At 38.5% G+C, this 25,118-nt stretch overlaps 1 protein-coding gene across 6 annotated transcripts; it reads left to right on the plus strand.

Annotated features, from left to right (window-relative positions):
* The first annotated feature begins 448 nt into the window (after positions 1-448).
* LOC119794275 (phosphatidate phosphatase LPIN2-like) lies at positions 449-23,897 on the plus strand. Of its 6 annotated transcripts, none has more exons than XM_038301748.1 (20): positions 449-507; positions 8,731-8,931; positions 9,009-9,104; positions 9,197-9,426; positions 9,811-9,918; positions 10,001-10,109; positions 13,477-14,227; positions 14,311-14,404; positions 15,537-15,724; positions 15,822-15,915; positions 15,999-16,068; positions 16,186-16,278; positions 16,417-16,475; positions 17,625-17,775; positions 17,877-18,025; positions 18,560-18,646; positions 19,156-19,308; positions 22,408-22,522; positions 22,651-22,754; positions 22,891-23,897. In XM_038301748.1, exons 2-20 carry the CDS (start codon positions 8,740-8,742, stop codon positions 23,039-23,041), a joined length of 2,994 nt encoding a protein of 997 aa, XP_038157676.1. In that variant the 5' UTR covers positions 449-507; positions 8,731-8,739; the 3' UTR covers positions 23,042-23,897. The 6 variants fall into 6 exon arrangements, with proteins under 6 accessions (XP_038157676.1, XP_038157678.1, XP_038157679.1 ...); XM_038301750.1 differs by lacking the exon at positions 449-507 and adding an exon at positions 522-667; XM_038301747.1 differs by lacking the exon at positions 449-507 and adding an exon at positions 6,772-7,091 and having other exon boundaries at positions 16,420-16,475.
* The last annotated feature ends 1,221 nt before the right edge of the window (positions 23,898-25,118 follow it).

Raw genomic sequence — 25,118 nt, forward strand, 5'->3', positions numbered from 1 at the left:
AGGATATAAGCTGCCAAATTATTGAGACATATCTGTCATTGGATCCTGCAGATATGCCAGATTTGATCTATGGGATGATTTTTATTTCCTGGCATATGCTGGTGAAGATTTTGAGTCATCCAGGTCATAGTCTTTCCAAAAAAGTTTTATAAAACAATGCACTTGACTTTGTTTTCAAGTTTGAAGAATCCACTGGACTTTGGATTGGATTTTTGGAAAGATTTCCTGGTATCTTAAAAATGAAACTCTCTGTTACTAGTTTCTTTTTTTCTCCTCTCTATTTTGTATCACTAATATATTTTTCAGATAATCAAACCAATCTTAGGACACTAGAATTTCAAACCTACCCCAAACATCACAGATCTTTGTTTACTATTTACATTCAAAGGCGGGACATTTGTTTAATCCGACTTTCTGATTGGCTGACCGCAGGGGCTGCCATGCCAATGCGCATGCGCAGTACTGTTGGAAGATGGACGCTTTTTCAGTGCGAAGCAGCCCAGAAAGGTGAGCTGTTGTCAGTACTACCGTGTTTTTAGGACGATAATAATATTTTGTGTGGAAATCAATGCTGACGGAAAATACGAGCATCGTTACTGAAAAGTGAACCGTGATAGTTTTGTCAGTGTGTGAAGTTTTATCGTTATTGTCCCGGAACGCTTTTCAGGTAAATGAAGTTGCTCCATGACAGACAGACTGCTGTTTGAATGAAGTAAACTTTATAAAGTTAGATATAATAGCGAAGCGCTTCGTTGGAGGTAATGTATTGTTTCTGTATCACTCTGTGCTTTAAATGAGATGTAGTCTGGAGTGTTTTTTGGCTAGTAAAGAGAGCAGTGCCTTAGTAAGACACGTCAAAACTTTCCGGAAGTTGTCTTGTTTTATTTTTTTTATAAAGCACATCTTTGTAAAAGTTCTCTTAAAGTATCATCTTCAACGGTTCTGTTTTTGTTTTCCTCAGATTTTTTTCAGCTTTCTTTAAAAATGTTTATTTAATATGTAAATGTATTATTGTTATTATGATTATTATTTTCTAATTATTACTTTATTTAAATTATAATGATCTTGTAGTAGGATGCTGTTTAATCTCTAACTAATAATAGTTCAGGTTTCATTTCCCATAACACGATCAAAACAAAATGCCAGATACAGAGCAATTATTTTGTAACACTGTACAGTACAGTACTTATGTATTTTCTTTACTCTGTTATTTTTTATAAACTTTCTAAGGCCCACATTGTGTGAGCACTTCTGCTATAACCTTTTGCTGCTGTACCACAATTTCCCCATTGTGGGACAACAAAGAGATTTCTATTCTATATTATTCTAGATAAACTAAATGCACCATGACTAACCTTTCTTTTGATACAAAACTTTTATTTAGCCCATTTCTTATTACGTTAACCTACAGGTAAAAAAAAAATAGTAATAATTATTAGTCTATTTAACCTTTCGTAGGGTTTATTAATGTTTTGTTTTATTGTTTTTATTAAGACATGGGCTGAAGTTCTTTGCCCAAGGTATAACATAAACATAAGTATAAGGTAAACATAGTATTGTATTAGCTCCCACAGGACACACAAGTTTAAAGGTAAAGTTGACCCGCAATGCAGTAGTTCACAGTTCACCATTAAATAAAAAGCGTACTGCATGCTGTCTTTTATTAGGTGTTTGAGCACAATTGAATAAGGAAGAAAATATGTATTTTTTCTCTGTGGCACCTTAAAATGTTAGCCAGAATTAGTGATTTTGAGATGAAGCCTCATGAGGCGTTGAACCGTTTGGCCAAATTGCTTCTACGATCCCCACAGTTCATGAAGCTTCATGCGAACAGGTCTCCACCTACTGGTGGAGGGCAGAACTACAGTTAGTAATCAGATTTCTTGCAATTTTTTTTTATTTTCCCCATTTTAGTTCCTTTGAAATTTCTAATGATAGGTAATATAATAAATTTTTTTGTACATTTTTTTCTTTTTGTGTAAAATGTCTTAGAAGAGAACAATCATTTAAGGTACACGGTTTTTCTGCCATTTTAGTGAAATAAGCTCCAGCAGACAGTGAAACGGCTTGTGCAAATTGGGCAGTGATAAACAAAATGAAAAGAGATAGTCATTTTTATTCAAACACAATTTTTTTGCCACAGTTTTTGGTTTTATTGTGGTCGGAAGTTATGTGTCCAACCAATCTTTTGGCTAAACCAACCAAACTAATTTGGCAGTGTTTTTTAGCCAATCTATATTTGTACTAGGGCAAATCAATACAAATTAGTCACATTAGCCAAAAATACTTGTTAAGTATTATTGCAGCTTTCAGAAATCTAAGGTGGGTCTCAATTCAATAATCACAGGAGTGGAAGTCAGCATCTGATGCTGCTAGGAATGGTAACTGCTTAGCAGGACAACAGTACTACTTAAGACTAATCTTACAACTGTAGCCAGTGGTCTGCTCAGATGTTGATCATTACATGGTTTAATCTAACCAAACTAGTTTTAACCAACTAGACTCTCCTACAAACTCCCACATCTTGTCTGAGTAGTGATGCTGTTTAAATGCCTGTCGAGGTTCTCGCGCGGTCTGAACCACTTACTGAAGCGTTAATGTGGTATCACGTTAGAGAGGCCTCGGACGTCATCAGTTTTGCCCCCTCCCCTAAATGAATCACGCCTCGACACACGCTTTGGGGTAAATGCCCCCTACATTACTCAACACATGCCTCAAAGCCTCAGCTCATCTCATAACATCACTACCCAGAAGGAAAAGTTGTTATTCCCTACCCCATACATGGTTGGGATTATTGATTATTTTATCCAACATGGCTGTCGTTTGGTTGAAACGAAAAACAATAAAAAGAAGCAATAAAAAGAAACAAAAAAAGGGAGTTAATAAGCTGTTTATTTACTATACTTATATTACCGTATTTTCACGACTATAAGGCGCACTTAAACGTCTTTTTTTTTCCTCAAAATGTGCGGTGCGCCCTATGGTGCGGTGCGCCCTATGTGTGTTGTAACTGCGACTTTTGAGACCACCTCATTGAGGAGATGATGAAAGAGTGGCTGAATGTAAGGAGACCAGGTGTTTTTTTTCCAATCATCACCATCGCTGTTAATATGTAACTCCATGCGTGCCCATCTCACAGCTGATGTGAAAAACATGGGGAAACAAATTAACCCTGTGCTCGCTGTTCAACCGCTCGACATCGGTGTGAACCGGATCCAGCAGGTGCAGCAGAAGCAGCTAGTTTACATGCAAAGTCAATGGTTGACGCGCGTATAGGTGCAGCAAAAGGTCCCGCAGCGCGTTTTGAACAGCAGGAGCGTTTAAGCATCTGACGCACCGCCAACGCGTTGCTGCTGCTCAAGATGGAAAAATTGAAGTTTTGCCGCTGGACGCGCCGCATCAACCAATCAGAGAAGCTGATCTGGGAGCTGACAGCGAGACAGACACAGCGCTCTGATGACATATGATATTAAATGAAAAAGGCTGGATGGATGAGAAGATGATGAAAGGCAGGTGTATGTGAGGAGACCAGGTGGTTTTTTCCACGCATCACCATCACTGCTGCCCATCTCACAGCCGATGTGAAAAAAAAGGTGAATCAAATGAACGCTGTGCTTGCCGTTATCCCGGGGGGTCTGACAAAGGAACTTCAACCGCTCGACATCGGTGTGAAGCGGCCGTTCAAAGTAAGGCTGCGAGCGGCGTGGGAGCGGTGGATGACAGACGGAGACCACAGTTTCAGGATAAGTGGAAGGCAGCGCCGGGCAAGTTACGCCACCGTTTGAGGATGGATTGTAGATGCTTGGACTAACGTGTCTGCTGGCTCTGTTGTTCAAGCTTTTGCAAAAGCAGGCATTATTTCTGAGGAGCCGCCCGGCACGGAAAGTGACTGACAGCGAAGAAGGGGAAATTGGCATGTTTTATTTAGCGCAGCTGTTTTATTCAGAAACAGAGGATGAGGACTTCGATGGGTTTGATTAATACTTTGTAATAAATACATGAATAAAGCACAATCATACTCAGTTTTGCTCCCGCTTTATTTTTCTACCTGAAAACTTAATTCAACAGCAGCCTCTGGGCCGGGTCTCCTCCTCTTCACCGCGGTGGCTGGCAGGTGTTTTTTCATCTAAATAATCTAAATCTTGCAGCTATATTTGCTGTGATCAGTGGGAATAAAGTAGTTTTAATATGTTTTTAAGTGAGAAAGGCCACCTGAAAACTTAATAATTGCAGTCAGTTCATCCAGATTATCTATTTCTGTCGGAGGGGCTCAGACCCCCACATACCAGCGGTGCGCCGACAGTAGAAATCCTTTCAACAGCAGCCTCTAGGCCGGGTAGCCTTCGGGTTCACGCGGTGGCTGGCAGGTGTTTTTCATCTAAATAATTTAAACTGCAGGCACCAGGATACCGGTAATAAAAGCGAACATATTCCGTCGGCAGGTTTCAGGATTTTAAGTTAATTTAGGAGTGACCACAGCGCTGTGTCATCTGCGATGTGTCTGTCTCACGGCCAGCTGCCAGGTTTGATTAATACTTTGTAATAAATACATGAATAAAGCACAGTCATACTCAGTTTTGCCCCAGCTGTATTTTTAAATACGCAGCAGAGGTATTTAAAGGTAGTAGAGGACTTGTACCTGTATATAAAAAATGCGCCCTATAGTCCGGTGCGCCTTATGTGTGTATTAAATACAGAAATGGGACACATAACTGAGACTGCGCCTTTTAGTACGGTGCGCCTTATGGTCGTGAAAATACGGTACTAAAATATCTGTATCTCCCCTAAACTTTCACACACAGAGTTCTGTCCTACCTCTTCTAGTCGACCTATTACTACAGTGTTTGAATATATTTGAATAATAATGAATAAACTGGGATGACGTATTGTGGTATGGTTCTCTCCCTTTGGTTTTCCAACATGAAACTGGAACATGTTAGGGTGGATTTAGTGTTATTTCCAGACCATCACTCTAACTCCACATGTAAACAAGTAGCCTTGTCTTCGTAATCTACACGGCTGCTTTGGTTTGCTTTGGGTGTTTTTCAAATGTTCCCTGCCGCTCTTCTATTTGGAGAAGTTTGTTTATAAAGAAGAGGAAAACCTCCTTTAAAAACTCATGTTTTCACCTGTTAATTATCTTAGTATTTACAAGGTAAATATTTCCCCATGGACAGCATGAGAGGCAGGCATATAGGTGTATCTTTGTGCAAACTATGAAAAAGAAAACAACAAAAGAAAACAAAACAGTAAAAATCAGAAAGTTTTTAAAAAGATGACCAAAATAAGTGGTGTCTGCGTAAACCCTTCATTTTGTATCACATCTTATATTTGAAGATGTGTTCTGTTTAATCCACCAAATCAAATGAAAGTCACTTGCTCAGTAATCCCTAAAATATTCTGATGCTGTTTTATTTTCATTCTTTTGTATGTTGGTCCCCTCTATTGCTGTAGATCTGCCTCAGCTGTTTTTCTATTTTATTACAACCCTCAAAGTCCTCTACAACCTTCCCTCTGACCTGGTGGCTCAGTTTTCTATTTTTAATGATACTTTATGTTGTCTTATCAAACCTCCACACAACTTTACATTTTTAACTAATCTCACTGATATGGTGACCTTTGAAGTTGCCACTTCAGAAAAACCTTAATGAAAATTAGAACTGGATATCTTGCCTGAAAAAATATAATTGGCATTCCTCATGCAAAACTGATGAATCAAATTTCAATATCTCCCTTTAATGTCATTATAAAAAAAAAAAAAGTCAGAATTTACTTTCAAAAACTAGCATTTATTTTAATAATCCCTTCAGGGAGTTGAACTGAATTCAAAGTGCAACTAAATTCAAGCTGTGAAACATGCTTGTGCAGGTCGGCAGGCGCTGCCACTGCAAGCAACGAAAATATGATGTGCAAGATGTTTAAAGCGGGTTTAATCACACAGTGTGCCGTTTACCAGCTGAGAACAAAAAGAGACAAAGTGTTGTCAATCTGAACAATTGATGCAGATAAATTTTATTTAAAAGATAAAACATTTAATCAATAGATAGAATGAATGAATCATCCAGCCCTAATTAAAACATTTCCATTGGTTCTGTTGGTCCATATCAAACACAAAAACTGCAGCTTTTATCTACTGTAGAGAAATTAATAAAAAGCTCAGTTCTTTTTGGAAAAACAAAAAACGTCTCACAGATTAATGTTTCCTCTCTGGTCCTTTTGCCCCATATTCACCCTGCAGGGAATACTTACTCAGCTTTCCCAGGTCCCCACAGCTGACCTCTTTATTACAATCAACTATCACTTTAAATTATTTACAGCAGATGAGCGGACAGCGGCGGTGTGAGCTGAACACATCGTTGTTCTTCTATTGTGTGGCAGGCCAGAGCTGCTGCAGCTGCTTTCATCCGAGGCCTGCTGGACCTCTCGGTTATGTTTCCCCTCTCTGGGCTTGGGCACAGATATCCACCTCAGTCTAAAACTCTTTCTCTCAGACTTCCTCCTAAATCTGCTGGCTCTTTAGGTTGGTTTTCCTGTGAGAGTCCCCTCTTGGGTCTCTTAGGGCCCAGAGAGCCATAGTCACCACCAGAAAGTGTGTTGTCCACGTGAGAGCGTGTTTGAAAAGCTCGGTGGAGCCTTTCAGAAACTGCTAGTCTGGCTGTCATGTGCACAGAAAGAGGGGAAGCGTGATTTTAACTAGACGATAGGGTGTGTGTGTGTGAGATAGAGGAAGCATCAGAGTGTGTGAATAGCAGGACTCTCTTCTAGATCGCTCTATATTTATATATGTATTTCTACCAGAGAAGAGTAGAGCGCTGTCATCTCTTATGATCCTCTTTAGCTCAGCTTGGCTAACTTTTAAAACTTCGTTTCCAAGAGGCCCGAACTAACGAGATGTAGACCGACGTTCATAAAGGCATGCTGAGAGTCTTTACGAGGCTGTTGAGCAGTGTGAGAAACAGAGTCGCGAACATGGTGGCAGAGCTTCCAGAGGCGGTTTTTGAGTTGATGAAGGGGTGGAGAAGCTGATGGCGGAGAGGAGGTCAGGACGACCTGGCTCTCTAAGGAGGGAACATCTGCACCCTTCTCTCTGGGTATGATCTGGACTCAGGGATCAGAATCACGTTATGCTTTGATATCCACTGATGAGAATTGGACTCCTGTTGTTTTGTTTCTTTTTTTGTAAAATTTGTTATATTTCTCCAACGATTATTTTGCAAATCGATTAATCTGTTGATTATTTTTTTGATTAATCAATAGAGAAATGTTTTTTAAAGAATATATTTTTACAGAATTAAACCAGGTGAAACTAAAACTTTTCCATTTAAGGAGTTCTGGATAGATCATATTGACAGTTTTTTAACTTAAATGCAAAATGTTTAGATATTTTTTTAACAACTTTGATATAATTACTGCTCGAAGTGGGGCGCTCTGTCAACTAAAGGCGTGTTTTACAGTCTCTATACTCCAGTTAACCATTAATCGATTATTAAATTAGTTGATGATTATTATCACAATAATCAATTGTTTCAGCCCTAACAGTAGGTAAAGCCGTTTAACTGTGAAAAAAGGCTGTATTATGTAAAATCACTTGCAACCTTCAAGAAAATGGACATTTTATGCTGTTTGGCCATTTGTTTTATAAATAAGCTTGACAGGAGTTACTAAAACAGCAGGAGATTTCTAAAAAAAATATAGATGATTGTCAGTAGATCAATGTGAGCTTATCTCTGATTTATTATTTTCCCTTTCCATTTCTGAATAGACAAATGACAAACAAATATTTTAAAATCTTGATTTTATGTAATCATCTCCTTGAGGACTGAACTGAATTCAAAGCTGTAAAAACACGCTTGCAAATCAAGTTGCCCTGCCTTTAGAAACAATGAAAATATGACCTGCAAAATGTTTTCAGCTTGTGGTGTGAGACACTGAGCTGGTTTATTACTTATCAATGCACATCTAACAAGAAAAGGGGAAGGGATAACATCGTCCTGGACAAGGGAAGTGCACGGAGGAGAGGAAAAAAAAATCAAGATTTATCAAAAATGGGATCTTCAAAGATGGTAAATTGGATTAATCGGTCAAACTGATTTCTCACCTACTCCTGAAAGCTTCAACCTTTGTGCTACAGAGGTTAATTTTTGGAGGAAGAAAGTATAAGGACCCCTCTGAAAAGATTACAGCTCAGAAGCCTAACCTCATGCTTGGTTTTAAATAGCTTGTTGCTTTTTAAAGTTATTTTTAGCTTGCTATTTTGCTGAAAACAAGTCTATGCAGTGATAATTATTTTTCATTTTTTTGTCACACAGAGCCGAATCTCTGTTTGTTTTCTCTAGAACTCCACCTAGCGAGCCTCTTGTTACATAATCACCATGGCAGGCCAGGAAGATGACCTCAGCAGTTTTTGTTGTCTTGCAGAGACAAATGCTTCTTTTCTCTAAATGTGTCTTAACTCCTGTGTACTGACCTTCAGACTATTAGTCATGGCCAAAGATCTAATGCAAAGGTCAGCCTGGCTTATTCAAACAGTAGAAATATCGTCTTACTCAGAACTTACAGGACATTCTGCTGTTTGAAGCGGACCAAAGTCTACACAGGTTTGAACTTTCTTGTGTGATGAAAGCGACAGAGTTTACTAAATGCATAAACCTCTTTCGTTGTTGCGTAAAAGGCTCGCTGTCTGCCTCAGAAGTGACTTCCTTTTTATATATTTTTGTTTCATTTTTCTAGTCGCAGACCATGAACATTGTGGGCCAGCTAGCGGAGACCGTGTTTGTCACGGTGAAGGAGCTGTACCGCGGCCTGAACCCCGCCACCCTCACCGGAGGGATCGACGTCATCGTGGTGCGGCAGCCGGATGGGTCTTTCCAGTGTTCCCCGTTCCACGTCCGCTTTGGGAAGCTCGGCGTGCTCCGCTCCAAAGAGAAAATTGTGAGTGTGCTTCTTTTTTTCTTTTTCTCTGTATGAAAGTTTTGCCACTGTTGTAAATCCTATCTTGTGATTTTTAGGTCGATATCAAGATCAACGGAGAAGCGGTGGACCTGCACATGAAGCTTGGAGACAATGGCGAGGCTTTCTTCGTGGAGGAAAACGAAAACATGCAGGTAAGTCGAATGACATCAGTCAGTCTTCTCCTGCTAAATCATACATTTGTGTTCATTTTATTTTATTTTGCTTCTCTTCTTCTCGATATTAGGTGCCAGCCTATCTGTGCACCTCTCCGATCCCTCAGGAGGCCCCTGAGGAGATTGACGTGGCCACTGAGGAGCCCGGAGCTCGCAGGAAGAAACGGCGGCGAAGGCGTGTGCGTTCCGATAGTCACCTGAGAGAAGAAGTCAGCTCCTCATCAGAAGAGAGAGATAGAGAGGAGAGCGAGAGAGAAGCTGATGCTGCGTCTAAGGAGCTGTCTGCAGCGCTGCTTGCCAGGTCAGATGATAAAACATGCAAATGTTATCAGATTAGACCAAATAAAATCAATCAAAATCCTCCAAATGTTTTGTGATATAATCAGAAGTTATTGAAAAATGTCTATCAATTGTATCTGCTTAACAATGAACTGAAGGTGAGATATTTTAAATAAACAAAGTAATCTGATTTTTGTTAAAAATGTTAATCCAAACCATACCAGTGTTAGCCTTACTGAAAGGAAGGCATCAATTTTCTACAAAATCATTCAGAGGCTGATGTTTTAGTAAATATTTACAGAAAGCATATTCAATATGTGGGATCTGGGATTTATTAAATACTTTACAATTCAGAGTGAACGAAAGTGTTAGATATTAATCTTTTTCTTTCTGTATGATCTCTTAGCAAATCCGTGTACTACTCACTGTCTGAGGAGCCAAAGGAGGAACTTGGGGCGGCGCAGAACAAAGACACCCATCCACATTCAGATGGAGAGCAGTCGCCCTCAGAAAAGTGAGAAAAGCGTCATTTTTCCCCCTTTCTAGAAATTTACAGGTTAATTCTCTACTTTTTGAGAATCTTCTGTGTTTTCTAGTGTTTTCTTCAGTCGACCAGATTCTCCTAAAAGCGACTCCGAGCTCCTGGTTAGAACCCAGGATTTGTCTGGGCTTCAGATGCAGTGGAATTGGGGAGGATTTCCCATGGTACTACACACAAACACAGATGCAGCTCTGCATTTTGTGATACTTTTATGAAGTCAGAATTCTTCACAATAAATACTCATCATACTCGTATTAGCAGTTTTATTTAAAACACAGGCATGTAAACTACTCTCCATGCGCTTTTGAAATATTTTAGGCATACAGATTTAATACCATGACGCTCCTAATATATCACAAGAATGAGTTCATGCTCTTTTTCTGCAATTTCTTGCTTTTTATGCACCCAATTCTCTTCTACTCACTGGTTGACCTGCATCTGTGCACTAATGTCAACCTTTGTCACTTTGAGGATAGAACCAGCTTGAGGAAGTCCCACCTCTACTGTTTTCTTCCATCTAGTAAGGATCCTGACTGTCACTACCCATCCTTCTCATAAGCACGGTCCGTACCTTCATCTCATTTGCGCATGAGCAGCCTGATAAAAAACTGTGTCACCCTCGATTTTATTTTGTAAAAAAAACCTAGCTTACGTTTTTCCCCTTCCCAAAAAACAATAAGCTTACTAAAATATAATGTGTTAAAGGTTAATAAAGTATTTCCTGAGAAAATAAAAGCCTTAAAATCGTTCCCGGAAAAGGGATCCTACGCTACTTCCTGGAGCTAACTTTTTCGGCTTTAGATTTAAACATAAATCTATTCTATTTGAATTTTATCTTTTCCTTTCATCTTAACATTATGGTATATAGTGCGTTGCCTAAAGAAAGAAACAACTAAAATGCAGATAAACATGGTTTAATCAAATTTTTCCAGACTGCTCTGAGCATGTCCGATGATTATGTCAGAGAAGCAGCTTAACAGAGAAAATGTAAAAAATGTCAAAATTGTTTCAGAAAAGTCATAGAACTTTTTTTTAAGCTGTGTATTAGCATTCTTTGGTGAATTAAGGATATAAATACATAATTTTAGTACCATAATTACATTATTTATTGAAACCCGCATGTATATCTGGCTGCGCAAATGAGCTGATGGTACGGGATCGTGCTTCCGGGATGGATCAGGTAGTGATGGTGACAACATTTCAAAGAGCAACGGCGATGCGCAAACTTGATTAGATCGAGGGAAGTTAGCCGCTAAAGCTACTGCCATGCTACGGTGGCGTAGCATGGCAGTAGAGAAGGATATTAAGTTGCTCTACTCGACTTTCATCATGTAAATAAAATGTTAACAGCTATAAATGTTACATTTGAGTCAACTGAATATGATTCAAGCGGGCATGTCACATGGCTTACTGCAGAGCAAAAATATGGAGTACAACCTCTTAATCAGAAAGCTTTTTCCTAATGGTTGTATTTTATGAAACGATTACCAAATGTATTGTTAACAAACTACTGGATGCACATGCAGCCTAACTTTCTTGGGCTTCCGCTGGCAAGACTCTCCTATTCAGTGGCTCTCATTGCAGCTAGCTATGTTTGCAAAGCATCTTTAGGCTAAAAGCTGTACTTTTAAAGTAATGTGCCCAGATTTCTGCATCTAATCTGGGGACATTTCCAGCTCATAGATAAAAATAAATACATTTTATGAAAATTAAAATAGCAAATGGGGACAGTGATGTTTTCATCAATTTTTACATATTTATTAACATTTAATCCAGGAATGTGCCTCTTCCTGTAAGATGGATAATATTAATCAATCAATAGTGTTTATTAGTGCCATTTTGTCATTCAGTCTTCTCTCTTTTCTTTCCTTGTTAGCAACATAACATTGTGTTCAGGAACAGGCCAGTTTGCATCATTGCAGAGTCTGTAGGACTTTCACTCTTTTTCCATTCAAAAAAATGTAATTAAAACTTATATATATATATGTATATATATATATATACATACAAATTAAAAAACATTTTTTTTCTACACAATGATAACAAATATATATATATCTAATTAAATGGCCTCAAGTTGTTTATACTGTATCCTCGACAGCTGCAGTGCATTGGGTATCCTCCAGCAGCCTGGATTAAAATCTGTGTCACTATTAAAAAAGTTACGTTATATTTTTATATTCAGATTAAATTACAACAATTAAAACACATCTATAAATCTGGATCATTCTCATGAGCAGCTTGAAGCAGCAAAAATACATGGTTTGTCATTACACGTCTAGATGAATGCAAAATAAGCTAAAAATAATGTGACCTTTAACAAAGTTATAGTCACCCAATTTTCATGTATATATTCATAAACTAGAAGGTGTTAGCTTTCGAATAACGTATCACACATGTAATTTAGCCTACAGTTCCTCACTTATTTTCTTTTCCATTTGGGTATTTCCCCCTCATCCATAAAACGGTAAAATCGGTGACATTTCCAGGGACAGGTGGCGACTGTCCCTGGAAATCTGAGACGTCTGGTCAGCCTATTTTAAAGAGTTAAAAATGGTTACGTAGAGTCATCATTAAATAATAAAGCCTTACCCTATTAATCAATGTGTTCTTGCCGCAGAAGCCATTTGTTCTAAAAATGATTGTTGTTTGATTTGGAAATTTTTATATGCTAAGCTAACGTTGCCATCACTGTTTATATTTAGGAAATTGGGGCTTGAATGAACTCTTGTATTTTTTCATGCATGTTTTTCATTGTCCAGCATTGTTTTTATAAAGTTGTCAGTTGATGACAGATTGCTGTTGGATATAAATGCAGGATTCAACTCGATAAAAATTACTCTGAAGGTGCACTGCTAAAGTTACTAGCTGAAATCAATGCTACGTTCACACCGAAAGCAGCAGGAGTAGCAAAAACACGTGTGCTGCTTCATTTTTTATGCTTGTGCAAGTTTAGTTCTGACGTGCGACTGAAGCATCTTGAAGCACATGTCAGATGCTCAGAATCTCATGACGCGCTGCTCAGACGCGCTGCTCCTGCTGATCAAAACTATAGTTGCGCCAAGTTGTTCATCAACCATTGACTTTGCTTGTAAACTAGCTGCTTCTGCGGCCTCTGCTGCTTGTGGCGTGAACGTAGCATCAGGAGAACACCGTAGAAAGTGGATTTTCTGAAAAGTAGCCAATTACAGGCCTTTTCCTTTCTCAGGTTAGTTCCACCCTAAGAGTAATAATAGTTGACATTGTTACAGACATCAACAGATAAAGAGGCGAGTAGGAGAGAAAATACAAATAGATAAAAAAGCAAGATAGCACAGAGAATGTGGTGAAGATGATTAGGGGCCTTGTGGTATTAAATCTACAGATATAAAACATTTCAAATGTGTGTGGATTGTAGTTTAGATGCGTTTGTTTAAAATATATTTTTTTAATATCAGTGCTTGTTAAATCTATGGACTTTTGGCAGAATTTGAACTTCATATCCTTGTATGTATCTGCCCTGCTAACACACAGTTCTCCTGCTTTCTGCAGCCCTGTCATCCAGAAAAGGCACCAGCAGAGCTACAGGCCCCCTCTCCCTCAAGCACTTCTCATTTCCGCACCATTGAGAGACAGGACTCCTTTGACCTGGGCTATGGCACCGTGACCAGCTGCCATAGAGCAGGCGGCGTAACCGTTGTAAAGCCTCACCCGAGGACACTCTCTCTCGATTTAGGCAACTCTTCAACCCAAAGCAGCCCTTTATCACTGGAGAAAAACTCTCTTGAGGCACTTTCCTCACACAGCGACCTCTTCATGTCCTGCGTTTCCTCAGGGGGTATGGATTCAACACAGTCACTTGAACGCACACCGGATGGAAATGACAGAGAATCGCCTTCTGAGCCAGTTGACATTTATTTCAACACCAGCCAAGAAAGCACTGAGCAGGTTAGCTCAGAGGTTGAAATGGGGATTGAAAACAGAGCTTTAAACAAATTTAACAGGTTTGAAACACAGATGGATGACAGCACTGTCCTAGAAACAAGAGACCTAGTAGATCAGCAGCACCAAGCTGTCTTATCTGAGCAGAGGGAACCAGGTTCTTCCCATTCTGCTCCTGTTGGTGTGGGAGATGGAGGCATATTTCCTGGCACTGATGGAGGAGACGAGGATAACGTAGCTAGAGCGAATGATGGATCACCTGCTAGCTCAATGACTGCTGTATCACAGGACGTGGTCTCTGGGATCAACGCGGCAAAGCCCTCTGAAGCATCCTCCACAGCGGAACAGGACAAGAGAAAAGGTGAAGCATTTTAGGGATTATGTTAATGCTTGAAGAGAAAGTCATAAACCTTTCATTTCACTGCAGCGTGGTTCTGTTTGCAGGTAAACGAAATCACCACCTGGGTCCATCGGATATTTATCTGGATGACCTGACCACTCTGGACCCAGAGGTGGCGGCACTTTATTTCCCCAAAACGTAAGATGTTCGTTTTGTTTTGTTTTTTAACACAGTACTCTGACCTATTTTGTTCAATTTAATCCTGCCTCAACTGGTAGCCTATCAACAGTGGTGTTATGTAAAAGAAATGTACAATAGGGGAAGGAGGGGGCCAGTTTTTTGTTTTTTTTCCTTCATTCGGGCACAGAACTAAATTATAACACTCACAAAAAAAGCAGGGCAAGAGTGCATCATTTGGTATATTTAGTGAGCCACAAAGCCAGGATTACAGACCCCTGATCTCTCTAACAATGACTGTTATCCGATCGCAGTACGATTGAAGCTTAAAGCTGCTGCAGTTTCTTAAGTAGAAAAGTACTCCAAGATCGCAGACTTCCGCCAAGCTGCAAATTTTGCCCCATATTGTAACTTAAACCTATAGCTAAACTTGCACATTATCTTGATCATTACAAATGAATGAATTTTAATGAATTGTTCCTTGATGAGAGGGGCACATCTGGTAAAAATTTTCTTTAAATCCATTCATAACTTTTCAAGTTATCTTGTACGCAGACAGACTCTCCTAAAAACGTAACCACCATGGCTGAGGTAATAACTGTTAAAGTAGACTGTAAAGGAAAAATAGTGTATTTTCCCTTAGTTTGTGCAGGTAAAAACAATATTAAAAAAAGATGATTTGATGTTGGAAGTCCATGAACTTATTTGAAATATGTTGATAGACTTTTTGTTTACTTAAATGCTGGTAAAGATTCTGAGTAATCCAGTTCATAGTCGTTCCAAAAAAATGAAAAAAACATACAATCCACTGGACTTGGTTTCCAAGTTTGAAGAAATTTCTCTTCCCATCCAGGAAGCTCTTTCAATTCAAAATGCTTTACTTTAAATGTAAATCATCTTATTCCAGTGACAAATTGTTTAACTTACCTCCTCAATTCAAGGGAGGTCGTCCATCGGAACTGAAGGAATCTGCCAAGAGGACAGCTAGTACTTTATGGTAGAGTGGTGTCAGGAAAGCTATGAGAAGATCAATTTCTAATTTGAAACTAGCAAAATGAGGTAACCAGGCAAACATGTAAAGTTGGACTCTGTGTTATAGAGATGTAATAGCACAGTAACCCTTACACAGTAAGCATTTTATGCTTGTTCGCAGGGAGGCGGAGGCAGCATTCAGCCAGAATGCTGAACAGAGTTCCTGTTCGGGGAGCCAGTCGCCTCAGTCTGTGGGCAGCGGAGCGATGGACAGCGGCACCGAGTATCTGTCCGATTCCGCATCGTACAGCATGGACGTCAGTTTGTCCCTCTGTGGGCAAGAAGGAGGCACCAACCAGATCACCAAAGGTAGGGAGGGCTGGATCAGGCGTCAAGGGTGATGGCCCTGCTTATACGGCACACAACATATAGATGTAATCTTTTTCTTTTTTTCATTTTGCTCCAGAAAAGTTCACACAACACCTCGTTACATATCAGGATTTAGTCAACAACCCGGGAATCATTGAGGACCAAAGTCTGGTTGTTTGCATTAATTCTAAGTAAGGGAATATATATATATATATATCCTTTTTTTTTTAAAAGTTCTCATCATATAGTGTCTTGTCTATTGGCTCTTTGGCAGCTATTACAATTGGGCAGTGGCTGCTCCAATGATCCTGTCCATGACAGCATTCCAAAAACACCTCCCAAAGGTATCTTTACTTCTTATTTAAATACGTTTTTCTGCTTTTTTTTTACTTTAAAGGAAATGTATATATTTGATATGTCAATAAAAGCACTTGCGGTAAAAAAAAGAGTTTCACCCACAGAGTACAATAGAGCAGCTGGTGAAGGACAAGATGCCTAAAAAGTCTGGTCGCTGGTGGTTCTCCTGGAGAAGGAGAGACATGGACAACAAGCAGGTAGCCAATCATGTAGAAATGTTGCATGTCTCGGCGTGCACTGACTACACACGCTTCAACATGAAGGGGCTTGTTCTTCTAGTTGACATGGAGCTCTTTTGATTGATGTCGACTCCTCTTTTTTTTCATTTCCTTCAGCAGAAACAATCAAAGGAGGAGCAGGAGGAGCCGCTGGCAAGTGTTTCCTCCACTGTTCAGTAAGTCGCCTCTTTAACAAATGATTAAGTAATTCCTCTCAAGGAAACCGTGCAGCATGCCTTCCAGCTGGAGCTTTCTGCAAGTCCTGCTGTTACACTTCTGTTTCTCTACTGTTTTACATTTGTAAGAATATGAGGATTGTTTGCTTTTTTTCCCCCCTCCACAGCTGTGAGAATATGTTACATATCATTGTTAGCAGGAATGCAGCTGTCCTGTAAATGTCTTTTAGGTTTCCTGGAGATCATAAAGGGAACATTGCTGAAAGAATTCAACTTTTGTAGTTTAAAGCAAGACCTAAAGAGGACATAGCACACAGGTGGAAGCTTGGATTCCAGTCAGATGAGACCTAAACTTGAGTTGTTTTGAAAAACACTTCTGCGGAAATTTTATACAGAATTAAAAACTAGACACAAAACATTAAATAAAATGCCCTTCAATAAGTTTAAATCACCAGGCCTAGATGGGGGAAAACTGCCGGTTTTATACACAAATGCAAACAAAGGCCATTGGACATGTGTGAGGTGTCTCTTTCCTGCTAATTCTTACTGGGTGACAAATGTTAACAATATTTAAGGGCAGCATCTCTTTAGGGATTAAACAAACTCTATCCCCCTTTTGTATTTTATTTGTTTATTAAATGCTACGTAGATTGTAAACTACATTAAATGTTTATGTTTTATGTACGTATAGTTTAATAATTTAATATTCTGTTTGAACTCAGTCATCCTACACTGCAGCCGTCCCGTTCTTCCCTCTAAAGAAACCCCCTCGCTGTTCTTTAAATCTAAGTTAGTGTTCCTGGCTCTCATGCTACTCTGCTTGGAACGTATTGAGACCATGCAACTAGCGAGTACCTGCAAATAGTTTAATTGAGCTCATTTAGATTTATCATGCAATTAATTTATTTGTTTTCATTGTGACAGGCTTAAATTCAAATCACACTTTTCAAGAAATAGAAAGCTACATCACTTTCCTTTAACTTCACATGTTCTATCACATTTTTCATGAATACACCTACTTTAAGGTTCTAAGCACGTGGAAACGTTTGTATAAGTTTACAAGGCACTGTTATGTTGGAAATTGTTTTTAGTATCCTATATTCTTAAAAGAAACGCCAAAATTGTGACTATTTGTTGTTGTTTCTTCAGAGCCACACTGGATGATGTTGACAGTGATGAGGCTGCAGGGCTTGGAAGAAAAGCCACCATTCCCTCCGATCTTTCTACAGAAACCATGAACATGGCTCAGTCCATCAGTCAGATGTATCGCAAATCCCTGCGTCTCACCTCTAAGCAGATAGTAGGCCAATCATGACTCTTTGTCTAAAAACACCAAAGGTATTTCAAAGGAAAGAGCTGTTAAGGCCTTCGAATGGTTCAAGTCTGCTCTTCCATCCCCAGGAAAATCTAAATCTGCACGAAGGAGCCAATAAAGTGGTGTTCAGTGTGACCACACAGTATCAGGGCACCTGTCGCTGTGAGGCTGCTATCTACCTGTGGAACTGGGACGATCGTGTGATCATTTCAGACATTGATGGGACAATCACTAAGTAAGCAGAGTAAAACGAGTTTTTCATTCTGCATCTCTGGTGTAGGAGCTAAATCATGCTGCAGCATTACCTCCCTAAAGCATATTACATTAGATCTTTTCTTAAGCCGTGCAGACACTCTGTCTGCACTACTGAAGAATACTGAAGTCCCACCCACTTTTTGAATTATAGTTAATATTATTCAATCACTATTCTTGAACTTCCATCCCTAGATGGTCCGTTAAGCCTTAAATATAGGAACAAATTTAGCTGACAGAGACAACTTGTTAGAAATAACTGCCGCGCATCCTCACACACTGAATTCCCCATTAAACAGAAAAGAAGAAATCTATTTTTTTTCTCATTTTCACGTTCCCAGCTCTTATTTCTAGATACACTGACATAAATGTATCACATTTAGATGTTAACCTCAAGTGTCCTTTAAAATCTAAGTTCCTACTGTAATCTTTGTTGCTGCTTCCATAGTTTTTTTGTTTCTTATCAAAAGAAGTTTCTTTTTTTCCCCTTGTAAGCTCCCCTCTCTGTCTCCTGCAGGTCTGATGCTCTCGGTCATATTCTACCTCAGTTTGGAAAAGACTGGACACATAAAGGAATTGCCAAACTTTACCACAAAATACACCAGTATGTAATTTCAAACCTTGGAAATATTGGCACTAGATAGATGAGATGAGAACATCAATGCATCTAATCCTGTGATATCATGTTGTGTTTTCTTATTTCCTATATCCTGTTGTTCGAGAAATATATATATATATATATATATATATATATATATATATATATATATATATATATATATATATATATATATATATATATATATATATATATATACATATATATACAGTTATTTGAAAAAGTTTGGGCACCCCTATTAATCGTTATTATTTCTATTTGAAAATATTTGGGTGTTTGCAACAGCTATTTCAGTTTGATATATCTAATAACTGTAGGACAGTAATATTTCAGTATTGAATTGAGGTTTATTGGACTAACAGATAATGTGAAGTAAATAAAATATCTAAAAATGCAGTATATAAAATATAACTTTAGGGTTTAACTGAGTTAAACCCTTTTTTTAGTAGTTAATGTAATAAAATCCAGTCATAGTTATATATATTTCTTTGCAGAAATGGATATAAGTTCCTGTACTGTTCGGCCAGAGCGATCGGCATGGCTGCTATCACTAAAGACTACTTACAGTGGGTCAACGACCAAGGCACTGTTCTTCCTAAAGGCCCTGTGCTGCTGGCTCCCAGCAGCCTCTTCTCAGCACTACACAGGTAATAATATATCGGATATATATATAGGATATTATAAAATGGTAGCATTGAACTTTTTGCAGTTGTTTTGTTTCTTACCTTCTTGTTACAGAATATCAGAGGAATTACAATATGAGCCAGTTGGGTTTTTTCACCTTTTAAAGAGCATTTGGTGAAATGATCAAACTTTCATTTCATCCATTTTAATCAAGATACATTATTTAGATTTATATACAAAAGCACAGATTTGTGTGCTTGTTTGTTTGTTTGTGTGTTTGTTGGGTTTTCTCTTTTTCTTAATGATCTGTGAGCGTACCATCCATGCAGCAGAACAGAGGTGAAAGACTGACAGCACGAGGGATTAAACAGCCTCGGATGGACTTTGTTTCTGTTTAACTGAATGGGATACACAACAGTAGCAGCAGCGGTCGTTTCTGTGACGCTGTCTGCTGGGAAACTAATATTTTAAAAAATGCAGTTAGGAGCCAGATTGAACAGTGCACCAATCAGGTCAGTGCATGTGTTGAAGGGGCTTAATCAAGGCGTGCCTTGCGCTGTGAACAAACAGGATTTTTTAGGGAAAAAAAGCAGCGCATCCAGCTCTGTTGCAACAAGCAGGTTGTCACAGCTCTAGTTTAATTTTTTGTCATTCATTGTTTACAGTTATGTTAAGGTTATATTTACTCTCCATTGCCCCCCAGTTTCGACTTCCTTCCCATTTGTTTTCTTCTAGTTCTATCTCTCCACACCTGTTCCAACTCAGATCATTACTCCAATCTGTGTCCTGTTACCCCCAGATTCCACATCCTCCCTCTGCACCCCACCCACGTACATCAGTCGGGGCACTTGTTCACTCATGTTAATCAGTGAGAACTGTTCCACATCCCCAGCTACACCTTCGGTCATCACTGCCCACATACGTCTTCTCTGTCCTCCACCGGACGGAGCCAAGATATTTTTTTCTCCAGTCGGGCCAAGTCAAGATCCGCATTTGGAATTGCACCAAACAGGAAAAAGAGCGTTGAGAATATCCGGTTTTTCAAATTAAAACACGACATATTAACTAACTACAAATTAGAGCATAATTCTTAGATATTCCCCAAAACTAAGACCGTTAAATTATTGGATGCAAATTATTGGATGCAAATTATTGGTACTTCAACATACCAGGAAGCAAATTTCTCATCTCAAACAAAATATTTATTTTATACCGAGAGGCTTAAAAGTTTCATCAAATCCAGTCACAACAACTTCAAAGATACACAACTTACAAAGATGCACAACAAAAATAAAAATGTCTGGGTAGAAACGTGTGTGATTGATGGTGAGTTTTAATTATGTCATATCAAATTAAGCATTAATTACCACAAGTTTTTCTACTACGAATTAAATAATAATATAGCACATGCTCCCCTTGAGCTTCAAGGAAGTCAGAGCGGAGCAAGACGGGAGGAACCGCTGAACCCCATATTCCACATCCTCTGTCTGCGCTCCGCCCCGCCCCGTTCACGTACATCACACGGAGTACTTCTCTGTCATGTTAATCATTCAGAATTTCCGTAAAAGTTAAAAAAATTTTAAAAAAACAATCCACTGGACTTGGTTTCCAAGATTTGAAGACGTTTTGCTTCGCCTCCAGGAAGCTTTCTGAATTCAAATATCTGGATCCGCAGTGAGTTTGAGACTCAAACCAACTCCAGTGGATTATTATTTTTTTTTTTTTTTTACTTTTACGGAATGGCTACGACCTGGATGACTGAGAATCTTCATCAACATCATTCAGAATTGTTCCACATCCACAGCTACTACTCTGCATGTCACCGTCCACGAACATCCTCGCAGTCCGTCCCCGTGAAAATACGGAGCCAAGCTATCCTTTGCTCCGCTCCGGCCAGGTCAAGATCCACAATTGCATTCGCACCAAACAGGAAAAACAACAGCGAGAAGATCCGGTGTGTCAAATCAAAATATAGTAACAATAGATAGGTAACTACTAATTAGACTTAGACAGACTTAGACAGATTTTATTTGTCATTTTGTTTACACAAGTGTAAAACAAAGAATTATATATATATTTGAAATATTATTATTATTGGAATTATATAATTATATCTAATTCTAATATATATTAATTAGAGCATCATTCTTATATATTCCCGAAAACTAAGACTGTTTAATTGGATGCAAACTATTGGTTCTTCAACATACCAGCAGGCAGATTTCTCATCTTCATCTGATCGCAGGCCTGGATGAAGAGATGCTGAGTTTGGAAGTAGAGAACAAACAGTTCATACAAGCCTATTTCGTCTGATACTATTATCTCTATTGCAAAAATCCAAAACGAAAAGAAAATCTTTGGGCAGAAACTGCACATATGCTTGATGCTGATGGGAAATTTTTTAAATATGTAATATTGAATTAAGCGTTCATTTCCCATCTCCTATGACTTTAACAATAATTTAGCGCATGCTCTCCTCAAGCTTCAAGGAAGTGGGAGCGGAGCAGGACAGGAGGAACAGCGCAGGCTGTAGGCTTTGCTTTGCAGTTGGGGGTTACAGAGGATGTGGGATTTCGGGGATAGTCTTCTCCTCAGCGTATCTTTACCCCTCCTCTGCTGGATCGACGTCTTTATTTCATGTCCACATCAGTTCTTTTTAGTCTCCTCCTTTGCACTCTGTTCTGGTTTCCGTGTTCCCTGCCAGATTACTTTTGGATTTATACCACAACTACCTTCAACATTCAACCCAGCAGAAACCATCTCTGCCTCTGCATTTTGCGTCCAGCTACAAACGTCTACACATCCTGACACCTCTGGGTTCTTGTGGAGTATTTCCCGGTGGAGCTACAGCATGTCTTCACAGTCAGAACTGTCATTAAAAAGTTTGATGATTTATTTTGTGAAGGATGGTCAATACAGCTGGTATCTACAGATGTGGAGCAATTTATTTTCACATTAAATTAAACCAGAATCAGTGTCTACAAATGAATAGATATTGAAAAGTGCTCTATATATCTCTATATTTATGGAGGACTGTCAGCTGCCACATTTGGTTTTATATAAAATATAATAAAACACTTGAAATGAAAAAAAAAAAAAAAAAACTCTCCTAACTCTTGCAGGGAGGTGATTGAGAAAAAGCCGGAGGTTTTTAAGATCGCCTGCCTTAGTGACATCGGGGATCTGTTCAGGCCACACAAACAACCTTTCTACGCCGCCTTCGGCAACAGGACTAATGTAAGCTAAACTCCACACTGGTTGCAGAAATGTTTTTTTTGTATTATTTGATTTTTGTCATTTAGGTGGTCTCTGAAAGATTTAGCACAAGAACCTTTGCACTGAAGCTTATCTGTATTGCTTTGCAGGATGCTTATGCCTATAAGCAGGTTGGAGTATCTGAGGCTAGAATCTTCACAGTTAACCCTAAAGGAGAGCTTATCCAAGAGATGACTAAAGGCAACAAGTCTTCGTGAGTCTAACACCAGTACAATTTAATTTCCAATAGTAAAACCTCAGCTGTTACATCAAAATGAATATTTGTGACATGCTGTAATACATTCATGGATTACGATTTGTAACATCTTGGTTGGATGCTTGCTCTGCAGGTATAACCACCTGAGTGGGTTGGTTGAGCATTTCTTCCCCGTGCTCTCTGCTGAAGGCAGTAACTCCTCTGTTCTGGATTATCCTGACTACAGCAGCTTCTCCTACTGGAAGGAGCCTCTACCAAAACTGGACATGGACGCTCTGCTGTAGACCGAACCAAGTCTTCAGTCACCATAAATGCACACAGAAACCTAAACCTTTCTTTTTATTAGAACAGGAGACAGCTGTTATTGATTTTATTCTGCACTCAAATGTAGATCCTGTGTCAGCTATTTGAGTCTGAGTCACTGAATAAATTTTCTCTTAAACAGTGACAACTTTTTAAAATAATTTATGATTCTTATTAAACGCAATGTTCAAAACCACACCAAGTGATGCCTGAAGCATAGAAATCTTTAATGTTAATGCCTTACTTGTAAGCTAATGGAGATTTTCACTGTAAATCCCAACATGCACCATCATCCATGCGTCAGAGTGAGAAAGAGATCTTGTTTTTCTTAAGGTTTAAGGTTTTGTAGCTCATTTTATCCCAAAAAAACAAGACTGTTTGAATATTCATTATAAATGGATCAGTACGATCTCATTGAGTTAAATGGTTACAGCTTTATGTTTGCATAAAAGCCTTTGGAGCTTGAATAAGAAGTAGATCTGATGAGTTACTCTAGCCTAAAGGTTATTTAGCATAAGAACTTTATATAATGCAGAAGACTGTGATGCTAAGTTTAGCATATTGTTTAATAGCAGATTTATAACAACTGTACACTACAAACATGAGCATCAGATTTTAGACTAACGGTAAGATGCATTGCTGATGTCAATATTGATTTCAGCTGTGAAAAGGAAACACTAATCCTGGGATAAATGTATATTTATTGATTTTGTATGTTTTATCATGTCGATGTTTTAAGATTTTTCTGTGAACCAGATATACAGAAACATAAAGGAGTTAAAAACAATGTTTTGTAGAATACATCCTTTTTATTTTCAATAAACTTGTTTATGAACATTTGTTTCCTCCTTCAATACTGATATACAAACGATTTTAGGCGCGACACCGTTTGATCGATAGGAGGGAGCATTCTTGTTTAATATGAGGCTTATTAATAAAAATGTCCTGCGTTTTTTTAAGCATTACTTGCAAATTTAGTTGAGCCCATAGGTTTAATGAAAGAAAAAAAAAAAATTTTTCTTTGTTTTGGTTTTTTACAAACCGTACTGCTTTTCAAATTTCATTCATAGGGTTTAGTAATAAATATTTTGGCAGTTTAAATTTCTCATTGAGAAAAATACAAATTTAATTCAAAAATACTTAATTTATCCCAAAGAGAGATTAAATAAATGTATGCAAAGGGACAATAGTATCTCTATGAATATATACAATTAGGGTTGTTTCAATACTCTCCTATCCACATTTCACTTCATATTTAGTTTAGAATTGTGGCATGTTGCTTAAAAAAACTTTAAATTCTTGGAGCTTTTTTAATTATTTCATTATTTGCTGGGGGGTGAGGTTTAAAGTTTAAATCATGCCCCGCTGTAAAAGTTTCCACTTAAAACACAACTGCTTACTATGTCGTCTTTAGCAGGTGGCTCTTGCTGGGTTTCCTTAAGCTTTCATCCACACAGTTGAAGCTTTCGTCACAAAGTTCCTTATATTTTTTTTTTGGATGCTATTCTACAAGATAAAGACCTATAAAGAACTGCCAGTCCAAAGGTAAGGCAGAGGCAGAGTTTCTATTCTGGATACCTACAATAAAAAAAAAAAAGATTTTAATCTGACTTTCTGTTGCTAATCAAATATAGTTTGTGAAGTGAAGATAATGCAGCTCATGCATGTCTGCTGTGTCACGTTTGCTTGCTTGAGTGAGGCTTCACTTTTTTCCTTTTCACAAATAAGTTTGCACTTATGTGACAGGAAAAAAACAAAATTCATGAGTATTTTGAAACACAGTTGAACCACTTTCATTATTGTAAAAACAGATCAAATCAAAATTAATTGATTTAGAACTGTATGAATCAAAATCGAATCGATTTACCCAAAATACCCAGCCCTGGTGCTGAAGCTGACTGAATCCCTTTGATCAGAAAAACATGCCTTTGCTCTGTAGAGCTTATCTGGTTGCAATGAATTAAAGACTTTGCCATTAGAAACCACAGATAAAATCCCTGACCTCATAGAAACAAATAGCAATGAATGACCCTGTTTATTCTCTAGAGCCATGCAGTA

The sequence above is a fragment of the Cyprinodon tularosa genome, unplaced genomic scaffold (genome assembly GCF_016077235.1).
Source record: "Cyprinodon tularosa strain WSP-4 unplaced genomic scaffold, ASM1607723v1 ctg473, whole genome shotgun sequence".
NCBI classification, from domain to species: domain Eukaryota; kingdom Metazoa; phylum Chordata; class Actinopteri; order Cyprinodontiformes; family Cyprinodontidae; genus Cyprinodon; species Cyprinodon tularosa.

Bases quoted from the DNA above. Each gene is read 5' to 3' on its own strand.
- LOC119794275 (XM_038301746.1), top strand. From the start codon at position 7,026: ATGGCGGAGAGGAGGTCAGGACGACCTGGCTCTCTAAGGAGGGAACAT. The intron at 14,228-14,310 runs GTGAAGCATTTT...TTCTGTTTGCAG, and splicing joins GGAACAGGACAAGAGAAAAG to GTAAACGAAATCACCACCTG. The intron at 18,026-18,559 runs GTAAGCAGAGTA...TGTCTCCTGCAG, and splicing joins ATTGATGGGACAATCACTAA to GTCTGATGCTCTCGGTCATA.